Source organism: Atractosteus spatula, chromosome 3, assembly GCF_055471065.1.
Source record: "Atractosteus spatula isolate fAtrSpa1 chromosome 3, fAtrSpa1.hap1, whole genome shotgun sequence".
Taxonomy (NCBI): Eukaryota; Metazoa; Chordata; class Actinopteri; order Semionotiformes; family Lepisosteidae; genus Atractosteus; species Atractosteus spatula.
This window is the reverse complement of record NC_142708.1, coordinates 38,459,248-38,473,974: the sequence shown is the minus strand read 5'-3', so window position 1 is coordinate 38,473,974 and position 14,727 is coordinate 38,459,248. Positions and strand designations below refer to the sequence as shown.

Genomic DNA, 14,727 nt, shown 5'->3' with positions numbered 1-14,727 from the left:
GACTATTTTTATATATTCGGCAAAGTAAAGAAACAAACTGAAAGTAATTCTCTGATCGGGCTTTGAACCTCCTGGGTGCAGTGCGCTACATTACAGTCCATTGCCCATTACCACTATAAGGACAATAAGTTTTTAAAAAAAAAACAAATGTCAAAATCTTTCCTAAACATCCACTTGTGATATTTTACCTGTTTAGTTACATGATTCCATATTAATATTACTATCAAGTGGTATTAACTCAGTACAGCTTTTTTTTTCAAATAACAGCAAGTGGTGGTCTTACTACATATTCTTAGAAAAGGATAGAACATTATAAACATTATAGAACTTTTTATGAAGTACAGTATATAAATTTATAATGTTAGAATAAGCACATTAAAACCACAACACACAGTAAGTCACCAAGTTAAAGACTTTAATGCATAAAATATTTATGAAGAAGGTGGAATACTGTTGTATACTTTTTTATTTTTAGCTACCACTATCATCTACTGTGTTTACATTAGGTATGTGTTATGTTATACTACTGTTTTTATTTTCAGCTACGAAAATTTACCTTTAGATTTCCTATATGTGGATGTAACCCTGAAAGAGGCACACCACGTATAATAATAAACTCTTCTTTATATATCCAAGTGAGCAATCTTGATTTTATAAAATATGCCTACTTTTTAATTAATGTTTAACATGCTGTAATACACACTTTACAATTCATAAACGTCTTAACAGTATACAACTTAAATTCTGTAATCAGCATTGACCTGGATTCAAAACCAGGCGTTTTCTGGCGACAGCCCAAATGCTTCACATGCCATGTTAAGCTTTTACTGCTCCACCTGGCAGTTTTACAAAGTAGTGCAACCCTATTTAAAAAAAAACTGCAGTACCCTGCAGCCCCTGAACTGCAAACTACTGCATTATCTCCTGTGCATTTGGAATGGCTGGATCTGTAGATCCATATTTTATATTTTAAAATTGAAATTTTAGAAGATTTTACGATACAGATTTCTACAGTAATGTCATGGATCCTTACTTAAGCAGAGAAATTCATGTTAACAATATCGAATGTGTAAGGTATATCATGTCTGGGACATTGTCTGCGAGTAGTAGATAAGGGATTAATGATGTTTGGTAAGATAATTGTGTTCTTTTTCCATTGGTTAGTAAAATCCTGCTCCCTTGTAACAAGGACATTGTTGTCAGTCCTTAACAAATCAACAGTCAGATTATTAGGCGTGTGGTGGCATAATAGGTTAATCTGTTGATTGTGTCTGTAGTCTTACTATGATCATTTGGCTCAGTGGGTAGGCGAGAAGACTTTTGCAAGTCATTCAACTAATAAATGTTGAATTTAATTCATTTTGTATTTTGTGGTATAATTTTTTCTATATATTTTAATTAGCATAAGTAACTTTGAAATATTGACAATGTGCAGATGTTTCTCATGAATATAAAATATATTTTTAATTGTTATTAATGAATATTAAATAACTTATTTGCTGCAGTTGTTTGTCACATATGTTTTGCTGTATATTCAAAATATTATGTAACAATTTTTAATTCTAAAGTAAATACTTGCTGTTGCTGAGAGGAATTTAGCCTTTTTTCTCCATTAAAATAAAACTGTATTTATATTGTTCATGCATATTATATTGCTACAAAAGGGGGGTTTTGAAAAAGATGAACATTGGGATTTGACTGAGCGGTTTAGTCAATAAGTGAAATAAATGTTCATAATTAAATTCAAACTTTATTGTCCACTAGGGGGAATTTGTTTTACGGCACAGTCAAACACAACACAATGACAAATACTCATCATCAAAAGGGAATAACCCTTAACTTGTAAGTGATTTCACCAGAATATACAGTCATGTGAAAAAGAAAGTACACCCTCTTTTAATTCTATGGTTTTATATATCAGGACATAACAAAAAATAATCTAGCCTTTACCAGATCCTAAAATTAGGTCAATCTAACTTCAAGTGACAAACAACACATTCCACTATGTCATTTATTTAACAAAAAAACTAAATACACCCCATGATTCAGTAGCTTGTAGAACCACCTTTAGCAGCAATAACCTGAAGTAATCGTTTTCTGTATGAGTTTATCAGTCTTTCACATTGTTTTGGAGGAATTTTGGGCCACTCTTCTTTACATCATTGCTTCAGTTCATTGATGTTTGAGGGCATTTGTTTATGCACAGCATATCAATAGGGTTGAGGTCTGGACTTAGACTTGGCAATTCCAATACTTTGATTCTTTTCTTTTTCAGCCATTCAATTGTAGATTTGCCGGTGTGCTTGGGATCATTGTCTTGTTGCATGACCCAATTTCGGCCAAGCTTTAGCTGTCGGACAGATGGCCTCACATTTGTCTCTAGATCACTTTGGTATAAAGAGGAGCTCATGGTCGACTTGATGACAGCAAGGTGCCCAGGTCCTGTGGCTGCAAAACAAGCCCAAATCATCATCCCTCCACCACCATGCTTGATGGTTGGTATGAGGTGTTTGTGTTGATAAGCTGTGTTTGGTTTTCGCCAAACATTGCATTGTGCATAATGACCAAACATCTCCACTTTGGTCTCATCTGTCCAAAGGACATTGTTTCAGAAATCTTGTGGTTTGTTCAGTTGCAACTTTGCAAACCTAAGCCGCGCTGCCATGTTCTTTTTGGAGAGAAGAAAGTTTCTTCTGGCTAACCTTACATGAAAGCCATACTTGTTCAGTCTTTTTCTGATCGTACCTTTATGAACTTTAACATTTAACATGTTAATTGAAGCCTGTAGATCCCTAGATGTAGCTCTTGGGTTCTTTGCGATTTCTCTGAGCATTATACAGTCTGACCTTGGGGTGAATTTGCTGGGGACACCCACTCCTGGGAAGATTGACAACTGTCTTGAATGATCTCCATTTCTAAATAATCCTTCTCACTGTAGAATGATGGATTTCAAATTGTTTGGAAATGGCCTTATAACCCTTTCCAGATTGATGAGCAGCAATAATTGCTTCCCTAAATTCGTTGCTAATGTCTTTTCTCCTTGGCGTGGTGTTAACACACACCTGAATGCTTCAGACCACCAAAGTGCCAAAAGTTTTGCTTTTATAAAGGTGGTCACACTTCCTGATGATCAACTAATCAAGTGCATTTGGTTAGCAGCACCTGGCTGCTAATTACCTTCTTAATTCCTATGGAAGCAGTAAGGGTGTACTTAATGTTTCCCACATGGTTTCTGCATTTTGGCTCACTTTTTGTTGAATAAATAATGACATAGTGAAATCTGTTATGTGTCTGTTTTCTGAGGTTAGATATGTCTAATTACAGAAGTAAGTGTGGACCAGACGGTTGTTATTTATGCCCCGATATGTAAAACCATTGAATTAAAAGAGGGTGTACTTTCTTTTTCACCTGACTGTACCCAAGCGGTTGGTATAATTGGAGGCATGTGAATTCTTTGTTCTTTGGCACATCTTTGGTGAGAGGAGTAATAATCCAGGCACCCTTGGTTAAACTAATATTTATTACAATGCCAAGACACAAACTACATTACACAGAACAAAAACATACAACCCACAAGTTACTCTATGTACAGTATTTACAAACAAGGCGTTTCAGAGGCCTAACATTTTGGTCACCCAGAAAACCCCAGATTGCTACTAAGCATTAAACTCATAATGCCTACAGAGGCCACATAAGAGATAAGCTGCCTTCTAACTAAATACAAAGCAACCTGCAGTTAAATCTCTCTTTCCACCCCGGGTGCCACAAAATAAATGGGAGCCTATATCCCTATCCATAAAAATGCACCCTAAGCAGGAAAGACGTTTCTAACTGATGTATCTTTTATCCAGGAAACCCAAGTTCCCTAAAAACACAGAATAGCATGCTCTCTCTAGCAAGGTACAAATACTTTGCTTCAGTCGGATTTGGATGATCATGAAGTAGGCGTTCTCGCCTGGTGCAAGCTTCAAGTCTTTAAGCTTCTGGACTTTTGTCTCTTCTCCCCTTCTTCCCTGCTTCTTCTTGTTCTTCCTCTCTCTTTGTGCTCTTAATGTGATCTTATATTGTGTGCGTCTATACTGCTCCTTGACAATCATTAATCCACAACTTGCTGAGGTATATTATGGTAAACTTTACAAATGTTTTTGCTGAAGGGACCCACCAGACCTAAGCAAACATCCTCTCTGCTTTGAAGCTAGAAGTGTTTACTCTGCCAAGTGTCACAAACTATTTAAAATCCAAGAGGCACTTATAAGTCACCTTAAGCTATAACAATATATTGTGGAATATCTTTAAAAAATATCTTGGTTTTTGTGTTTTGTCCTCAACTGAGTTGAAAAGATACAACAGTGTTTTTTTTCTGCTCAAAAGCATAAAACCCTTCTCAGCATACCTTTTAAAGGCACCTGAACCTTTTATCGATTAGTACGAATAACTTGCAGCATATATGCAATTATATATTGTGATCCCGTGTAGGGATATGCCTCCCAAGGTGTGGCTTTCCCTCTGGTTTCTGTCTTTTTTAAAGCTTCCTCCTGCCCAAAATATTGGTGTGCAGATCACAGACCATTTTAAATTTAAAGACAGAAATACCACTGTGACTCTGGAAGACCTGCAACTCAACCACTTACAGGCTGGAGATGCAGGAATAGATGTACTGATAGACATGAATGACCAGCATAATGAAGCAAGATGGGATCTTGTGGAATTCAAGAGAGGTTGTCTACCAGAGACAGACAGGCCATGGCTCAGTGACATTGTTGAGTTGTGTGTTGTGAGAAGTGGGATGTCTGTATGGTAGTTAGGTTAGTGCCGATAGAATCCGGGAAAAGGCTGAGCGTGTCGTCAGCAACAAAATAAAGTTGCATCTTGCGGAGATGAATAATGAGGATTTTGAATGTGCTCTTTCCAAAGAGAGGGCTGAACTCTTTGACATACAAAGTCCTATGCTATTGAGGGTTCTCAGAGAGTCACAGAAGAATGGACAGGGGACATAGGAGTAAAGTGGACAATAGTCTAAATGAGCAAGGCTTGCAACCACTTGAAAGTGCTATGGAATCTATCTGTAAGGTGGTCACAAGATGGGAAGTCTCAAGGGAGTACGGATACAGCCATGTTGAATGCTCGCCTGATAATGCAGTACATTGTGGCGTGTGTGCTGCGGAGCATTGCATGTCTTACATGTTTTTAAAAATATTTAGTTGTTGGACTGCACTATTTTGTAAAACTGCCAGGTGGAGCAGTGAAAGCTTAATGTGGCGCGTGGAAGCATTCGGGCTGTTGCCAGAAAATGCCTGGTCAATGCCGAGGGACAATCTTTTTCCAATTTAAGAATTTACGTTGTATACTGTTTAGACTTTTATTGATTTTAAAGTGTGTGTGTGTTACAGTCTTTTAATAATTAAAATAATTAAAAAAGAGAGTAGGGCTATTTTACAAAAACAACATTACTCAGTTCAAAAATATGAAAAATAGTTTATTATTCTACTTTGACTTGTTGTGAACCACTGTGCATCTTTCAGGCTTATATCCACATTGAGATTATCTATATCGTGCCTTAATGTAAATTTCAACAAGTAATCAGGATAATGTAACTAACTTTGTTTCAGCCATACAGTCTCATACGTGATGTATACCTAATGTACATACAGTAAATGGTAGTGGTAACTAAAATATAAAAAATACAAAGTACACACAGTATTCCACTGTTTTGATAAACATTTTATGCATCAAATTCTTTAACTTGGTAAGTTGCGGTGGTTATTTTGGAAAACTTCTGATGTGTTTGTTCCAACTATATAAAGTTTATATACTTCATAAAAAGTTATAATGTTTTATCCTTTTTTAAGAATACGTAATAAGAACACTTGTCATGATAAGAAAAAATAAGAAAAAAGGTGTTTGGCGTCATATTTTTTAATATCGTCCTTACAGTAATAATGGACACTGAAATGCTCATAGACTATAATGTAGCAATTTGTACCCAAGCTGCAGTTTAGCATAGTGGTTAAGACAAGTGGTTCCTATTCAGAGGAACGCGGTTCAAATCCCCATCAGAGCTTCTTTTGGCTATATTTTTACACGGCCGCATGTATAAAACTAGTTTATTATTTTAGCTTGTTGTGAATGCGATGTACCTCTTTCAGGTTTACATCCACGTTAAGAAAATCTATATTTTGTCTTAATGCAAGTTTCAGCAACAAGAAATCAGGAATTGAACTAATATTTGATTAGGAAAAAAATTCACACATACTGTACAGTAGTGGTTTTAAAACCATACAGTATCATACTATATATAATTACTAGCAGTAAATACTGATGGTTTGCTTCCCATCTATACTGTATGTATGCAATTCTATGCAGTATATACAGTACATGATCACACAGCATCATTGACATGTATGCTACTGTTTTGGTATAGATCCAGCCATTCAAAAGTCGTGGATTATGCTGCGTTAAAATGCGGTAGGTGTGGCTCATCATACTGTATTATACCGCATTTTAATTGAATTAATATAATAGTATCCGGAAGCACCTTGTAAAACCACCAGGTGGAGCTTATAAAGCTTAACGTCTCATGTACAGCATTTGAGCTGTTGCCAGAAAACGCACAGTTTTGAATCCTGGTCACTGCAGAGGGACAATCTTTTTCCAATTAAGAATTTAATTTGTATACTTTTTTATACTGTGTATTACAGCATGTTAATTATTAAACATTAAAAAGTGGGTATATTTTATAAAGCAAGATTGCTCAGTTGGACAAACGTACTTTACAGCATGTTAATTATTAAACATTAAGAAGTGGGTATATTTTATAAAGCAAGATTGCTCAGTTGGACAAACGTACTTTCCGGGATGACGTCAAATGATGCGTTACACCGCGTGATACTGCGTTTTGATGCGACACGCCCACTGCGCTGTACCGCGAAATACCCCACGCGTTTTGAATGGCTGCATCTGTATATGAATATGGGATCATGTAACTAAGCAGCTAAAATATCACAGGAGGACATTTCCGAAACATTTTGACATCCGTTTCTTTTTAAAAAACTTTTATTGTCCTTGTAGTGGTAATGGACAAAGCACTGCACCCAGTGGTTCAAAGCGTGATCAGAGTATTACTTTTGGTTTGTTTCTTATATAGTGAATACATAAAAATAGTCCACTATTATAGCTTGTTGTTGGCTCTGGCATGAATTTGTGTATCTGGATAAATTAAGTGATGGTTTTGTGAATAAGGATTTCTTCGCGAAATTCTCTAAGTTAAACAAAGGAGGGAAAAAGCATTATTTTTACAATTGCCACTCCGAGTTTCCAACTGATTCAGTTCCCCTCATTTAGCTGAAACGGATAAAGAAATCATGCAGTAGTTATATGTATTGGAAGGCGCTCTGTTTCATTAACAGACACTCCACCTCAAACCTGTGTTGTACAGTGATATAGACGTGGGTAATGTCATCCCAATTAAACAATGTGCTTATCGTGCAAATCCTGCTAAACTAAAAATTAGACACAAGAAGAGTATTATTGGACAATGTTGTGTGGCTCTGGCGGAATTTCTCTGTAAACTGAAGAGTTATAGAGGAGACACGTTGTGTATCGCCTCTTTTTACACTTCTAAGAACATTCCAATGTTAATGCGACAAGGAAGATATTATTCATGACCTTTTAAATCTGAAGCTGTTAACTCTGCTTCACACCTGCATGTCAAGATCATGGTTTCAAACTAAAAAAACATCAAACCTTTGATTGTATGAGAATGTCATGATTGTTTCGCAAGGATGTGAAATGTGACAATCTGTTACAATTACCATCAGGAGAAAAACTGTTTTTTTTTGCTGCTGCAGTAGCTTGCAATTGCTGGATAGTTAACACTTCCCAATTGCTTTGTCAGTCTGTCTGTGGGGGGGGAAGGGGGGAAAGGGAGGGTGCTCTCCTTGACAGCTGACACTCCTCCATATGCTTAACTGAAAAATGAATAAAAACGCCAATGTAAACGTCATATTTACAATTTGTTATTATTAAAATAAAAATGTAAAGTTCTCTAAAGCTTTCTCAGTCAAGTATGAGAATTTACGTGGGGAGCTGTGTAAGCATGCATAGTCAGCAAAAGATCAGCTAAAGAGAGAAGAAAACGCTTTCAGAGAAAACAGTGTTTCAGGTGTGAAGAATACAGATCCCCAATGCAATTGCAGCCTAAACCTTTCCCCACACACCCTGCCCTACTGCGATTGGAATATAAACAAATAAAGCACTGAAAGCTTTACAGTAGATTATCAGGTGTTAATTATCGCAGATGTAGGGATAGTACGTAATTTTGGCTTTATGAATTCACACGTGGGATTCGATTAATTCAAAATAGTTTTTATTTTTAAAACTGCACCAGGTACTAGATCTTGTTTATATTAAAGTTATATAACTGGGCAGTGGTGGACGGTGCACTGTTTTGTCAGCAACCTACTAATCTGCTTAACACCTGTATAAAACATTATTTTTTTTCTATACAGAATGCGTGTTGTGTTCACAAAATTACAGTGTTTCAGATGTTTAATTAAGTAAAAAGAACTTACAGCTTACACAGAGTCAAACTACAGAATGGAAAAACGAGTGTTAAGAAAAAAAAGGACATTTGATTGCTGGTTGCCTTTATTTATTTTAAAAAATGAAATAAAACATAAGATAAAATGATGTATTCCTGCCTAACTCAAACATTACATGACTTTAAAAGCTGTAAAAAGTGGTTTAGATAGCAGAAAGTCACCTTGCTCTTACAAGTGGATCTGTTAAGCAGAGTTTGTGTTAACACAACACAACTTTGTCTGTCGGTGTAAAAAGTGACCGCGTGCACTTTTCCTTTCCCCCTATATTCTCATGTATGAGTAGAATATACGGACCTTCCAATGAAAGTAAGGTTCCTTTCACCCAAGACTGGCAAGAAACAGTCGAAACTCGCCACACCCAGACTGTTAACTCGATCAACGTTTTTTAATAGCCTTGCAAATGCCCTCACATTGTAGGATATGCATTCGATGCGCCACAGGTGTCACATTTACTGTACATGTCAAACTAGTTGCTTTCCGTTGCTATTTTTTTTTCTCCATAGCCTCCGCTTTATCATTTATACAGTATGCCTATTCCAGAGACTTTTCATTGTCGATAACTATGCAGGGAGAGCATGTAGATTCCGAAACACTCTGCAGCAGCAGAAGTGAGCAATTACCTGCTCGAAAACGAATGTTTTCCAAAAACATATACTGTACAATTATCTCAACATTCGCCAACATTCCCGATACATAACCACGTTATGTACTCTACATTGTTCTATTTTGTCTGTCAGTGAAAAAAAATGACCGTGGGCACTTTTCCTTCCCCTCAGGTTGTTTAAAAAAAACCTCGATCTTAATGGGCTAATCCTTCAGTCATTCTCTCTGACCAGTGCATCAGCTAGTCAGGTGACTGACATTATTTCCTACTGCATTCTGAGGAATGTAATTTTGACAAGAACTACATGGAGGATCTTGTCTCCATCTGTCACTCTCTCACAGTTCATCACGCGTGAATGAGTCAAATTAAAAATAAAATGTGTTTACAAAGAAAGTGGATTACAGTACAGTTGGGTATGCATGACTAGCAACACAGGGTCATTGTTATGATTTCTCTATTATCAAATCCCTCAACTCGTTCACTTTGAAGGTTATTTTGGAAACATTTTGACATGTTCATTTTAACTACATTGCTGTCGATATTGTAGCAATAGACAAAATGAAACGCTTGGAGTTTGTAATGTAGGGCGCTCTGAACGAGTTAAATTTTGATGCAGGACAAATGTTTTTTCCATAAGCTATACTGTAGTGGCGGTACAGTAGCAGTTTGAAATTATTCAACTTATTCACTAAGCTTCGAACATGTTGTGATATTTAGAAATATCAAAAATGTCAATATAGTGTCCATAATATTTGCTGTTTTAGTTTTACAAAGAAATGTTTATTTGTTTAAAGAAATCTCATGGTGTCAGCTGGGTTTGAACCCCCCACCTCACGCATGCAAGGCACGTGCCTAAGCCATTACACCACACACACAGTCACGGGTGAATGAGTTAAACTGATGCAGACATTTACAAAGAAAGTGTACTACTGTGATCATTTGAGCTATATGAATATAATTATATTGTTATTAATTTCTTTAGATACGCGATTCCATATTATATTCCTTATTAATCAAATTCTAAAAATAATGCAAATATGTATAGGAATTGTTAAAACATTATAACGTTTTATGAAGTATATAAACTTAATATAGTCAGAAGGAGCACATAAAAACTTTTCTAAAATAACCACAGTATGTAACCAAATGAAAGACTTTGATGCTTAAAATGATTAGGAAGAAAGTGGAATACTGGTGTGTATTTTTTCTTTAAACTACCAATAACAGCCAAATACAGTTTCCATAATATGTTTATGTTCCTAAATTAATATCGTTTATGAGCATGTGAAAGGCATGAATCGGAGATTCTGAAAACACGTTGTGCCCCTTTTCTTTTTATGTTTAGCTACTAAAATTTCCCTTTAGTTTTAAAATTCCATATAAATATTCAATATTAAGCAGATTAAAACATGCACAATAAAGAGATTAAATGATTAAATCGTTTCGCTAACAACCAATGCACCACGAATGCCTGTGTTGGTCATTTTGGCCAGCCAAATCACGTACTGCAGTACAACGTGACAAACTGTGGATAATTTCACGTGGTAAGGGGTTATACCGTGCATGTTGAATGGCTGCATCTGTATATCTGACTTCATGGGATTCTCGTGTGTGGAATGTCAAGAGACGAGACCCAGCGGGGGTTTTGTTTTAATTATACTATGAATGAGTCCCTGAGGCATATCATCCAAGTTTAAAAAATAAAACCTTTGTTAAGTTTGCATGAGAGAAAAGGGTAACTTTTGAGAAGTCCTGTACTGCTTGCAAAGTAGCTGATTTTGACAGCCAGTTATTTTCCTTGAAGAATTTAAAATGTGTCAGTACTGTAGCTTTTATTTAATTAAGCACAAAGTCACCTTGCTCCTACGAGCAGCTCTGTTTGCAGAGTTTGTGTTAACACATTGCACCGTTTTGAAGGAATTTTTATCCCTTTATCACTTTTGTCTGTCTGGGGGATGGGGGTTGGGAAAAGTGATGGGGAGTAAAATAAAAGCTCACACCCAGTTTCCTTTCCCCCTAATGTGAGGTGATAATGCGCTAGCTGACTAGCACAAAAAAATCCATCCCATGCTCTTTCTGTGCAAAGAAATTGATAAAGATGTTTACAAAGAAAATGGAATAAGGTAATACTACCAGCTATATTAATTTCGGTGCGGGATTGTGGGTATGCCGCACAATTTTAGTGATTCCCTCAAATCCAGCATTTATAATGTAGGAGTTTCCCGCATGCGTTTATTGGCAAGCTATCTCCCAAGTAGAACTGGCCTAAATCAATCCAGATGTATTCTCTGTCAGATTGAGTTTTCCCAGAACGTTGCACGGCACTACTGCATGATTCGGTCACGTTACACTATTTGAGTGGTTGCTTTGCAAATCTCGCGTTCTTTATATGCATATAAATAGGGATAGAAAACGGGTTGATTTTGGTACAGAATCGGTTATCATTAGTTCAATGTGAAAGCTTCAAAATCTAGCCAGAAAATTAGATAAAAAATGGAGCATTTGAGGAAAAGAAAGTCTACTTCAGGAGATGGCGAGCTATCAAGAAAAAATACCCCTGAATCTGAAAAATGCAATGACGGTGATGAGGAGATTGACAGAAGAAACAGAAATTGACAAATGAAAAAGACAGAGGAGAAAGCGCTCAAAGATAGGTTTCAGGCAAGTTGGCTGAATATATACCATTGGCTTGAAATGAAAGACAGAGAAATGAGTTGCTCAGTTTCCAACATGTTCAGTAGTGTGAGGTTTACTAGGTGGTGTTAAAAACCGTTCACATTAATTAGACACTCGAATGCAGTTGCTCATAATTCAGCATTCAAACGAAAGCGTGAGGCAGAATCAGGTAACAATGCTGTGGTTTATTTAGGAAAGTAAATGCCTTAATGCTTTAGTGCTTTGAAATAAAAATATCAGAGAAAATTTCAGTGAAGGTTTTGTGATTCAGTAAAATGAGAGAATTGGTCAAGGTTCTAAATACCTTTGCAAGGCACTATATTTATATTCCTAAATTAATATTGCCTATGACGTTCAGAGACATTATGCTCCTGTTATTTTTATGCTCGGCTACCAAAATTTCCCTTTAGTTGTAAAATTCCATATTAATATTCCATATTAAGCGGATTTAAATATGCACAGTAGAGATTAAATGAAGCAATTGTTTCACTGACATCTAATGCACCACAAGTGCCACCTATTGATTGTCTTTGGCTAGTGAAAGACTTGCGGTTACAGGGTTTTAACACACATTCTGAATGGCTAGATCTGTACTGCAACCACAGTATTCCACAGAAAAAAGCTGTGGACTACCACTAGAATGTCAGAAATGAAGAATAAATATAAGAGCAAAATAAAGAAAGCTAAAGCAATAGTAAATGTTCGGAGCCTGGGACCTGGTTACTGCCGATATATCACAATTGCCATAGGTGACAGGTGAAGCAAGTAGTGTATCAGTTGTCCTCTATTACCACATAGGTTTGAGGTCTTCAAAGAGGGTGCAGAACAAACTGGCCAGAGAGAAGTCATCTGATTATAAAGAAGCCTGACAGCAACGGCAGATAGATAACCACTCTTTTATTTCCACTATATTGTTAACTACACTTGAATATGGGGGTAGTGATAAAAACTTCTGTGTGCTCTGAGAGAGAACATGTGAAGCTATGAGGAGAGAGATGGTTGTCATTTGGAGAACAAGGAAGGAACTTAGGATGAGTGCATGATCCAGGGGGAGGATGCTTCCCTTCCTGGTGCTGTTTCATGGGGTAAACTCCATACAGTATGATGGGGGGAGGTATTCCTCTTGTTCAAGATGGCAGAACTCAGATCTTAAGCAGGTATAGCTGCGCAGACAGGGTAAATAAGAGTGCCAAGCAGAAAAGAAGATGGTGTTGACAAGGAGCCAATTCCAAGAAGAAATGCTGTCAGATCACCCAGCCTTTAGCCAGTGCAGACCAAACCTGACCCTCTTCTAAAGGTTTCCTGAGAAGGATTATTTTCACAAGCTCTGGTAAGAACAGTGCTCTAACTAAGCTTTTCCCCACCGCCGCTTTGTGTGAGCTGTTATTTTTCTCTGGCGTGGGCTGTTATTTGTATTTGTTTTATCACAGGACCCGGCTTGTTTCAATAAAACAACCTTATTTTTCCTTTTAAGTCTTGTGGGATGTCTTTGTCCTTTGGGCCTGATTAGAACCTGTGCCCCTGTTGTGCTCCACCCCATACAGAATCATAATGTTTATGAATAATACATGTATTGAAATAGTAGTGCATTTGACATTTTAGAGCAGTTCAGTCTGGGAGGCTAAGATTTTGAATTTATGTATTACACAAATCATGTAACAAAAAGTGCAAACTGGTGCCCCACAAAAAAGTTGTTAATTGAAAGTGAACTTCAACCTGTGTGAACAAGCAGAGCAAAAAAATTAGTTAATCATTTCTTCCTGGGGGGCTTTCTCTAGATTTTTTAGTCTGATGTGTAATTGTTTTCACAGCGGGTCAAGTGGTAAAGCAGATGAATCAGCGGCTGCATACTGGTTTCAGTGAAGTGGAAGTCTTGACAATATTCTGCGACACCTGTGAGGCTGTTGCCAGGTTACATCAGTGCAAAACGCCAGTCATTCATAGGGACCTGAAGGTATGGAAGGTATCTGTTATTTCATTAACAGAACTACAAGTATCCTTGATTAATAAGGGATAATAATAAGTAATAATTTATTAATAAGGGAAACCAATTATCGTATGTACTGCACTATTGGTCAAAGTGAATTTGAAGTTAGTGCTGTACACTAGTAATTATGTAATGTGGGAAAACTTAATAACTAATCATTGAACTGTATATGCTAATTAGATGCTATTAAATATACTGAGAGGCATTAAAATGCAAAAACATAGTATTAGAACCAATAACATTTGTTGTATTTTTAACACTGCTAGTTTTTAAGACCACTGTTTGACGCAATTTAAGCTGTAAATTTGGAACATGTGTTGTGCCAAGTTGCAGATGATGTCTTGTGGGATTCTGTTCCATTCTTCTCAAGGAGAGCGTGCGTGTTCTTGTTCATTGGTCTCTGATTCCTATATGCAAACTGGTTTCCCAGCTAGTCCTGGAATGGGATTAAAGCTTAGTAAGATCAGAGAACATTCACACAATAACTGTTACATTCTTATTTGGTCAGGGTGAACCCACAGGAGAGACTGCAAATGTAGTCCCAGTATCAAAGTATTGCGAAGCACTCAAGCTGCCTTAAAACACTACAAATGGAGTTCTGTAGCATCTAGATACTGCTAACCAGACCTTCACACTTGGACCGCCCCAAGGATTAGACCTGGATCAGTCTGCTGTATACGAAATTTGTCCATTTTATTAAACTGCTAAATTGCTACCTCGCAGTACTGGGGCCCTGGGTTCAGTTCCATACATGTGATGTTATTTTCATGAAGTTTGTATGTTCTCCTTGTGTTTATGTGGGTTTTCTCTGGGTGTTCCTGGTTCCTTCGACAGTCCAAAGATGAGCTTGTAGTTAATTG

The 14,727-nt window shown here is 36.8% G+C and overlaps 1 protein-coding gene across 1 annotated transcript in view; it reads left to right on the top strand.

The window, feature by feature from the left end:
- bmp2k (BMP2 inducible kinase) overlaps positions 1-14,727 on the top strand; it is a 131,265-nt gene that overhangs the window by 50,866 nt on the left and 65,672 nt on the right. The window contains exon 4 of the mRNA XM_088910372.1: positions 13,692-13,834. Within this exon, the coding sequence (XP_088766498.1) occupies positions 13,692-13,834 (143 nt within the window). The remainder of the gene's footprint in view (positions 1-13,691; positions 13,835-14,727) is intronic.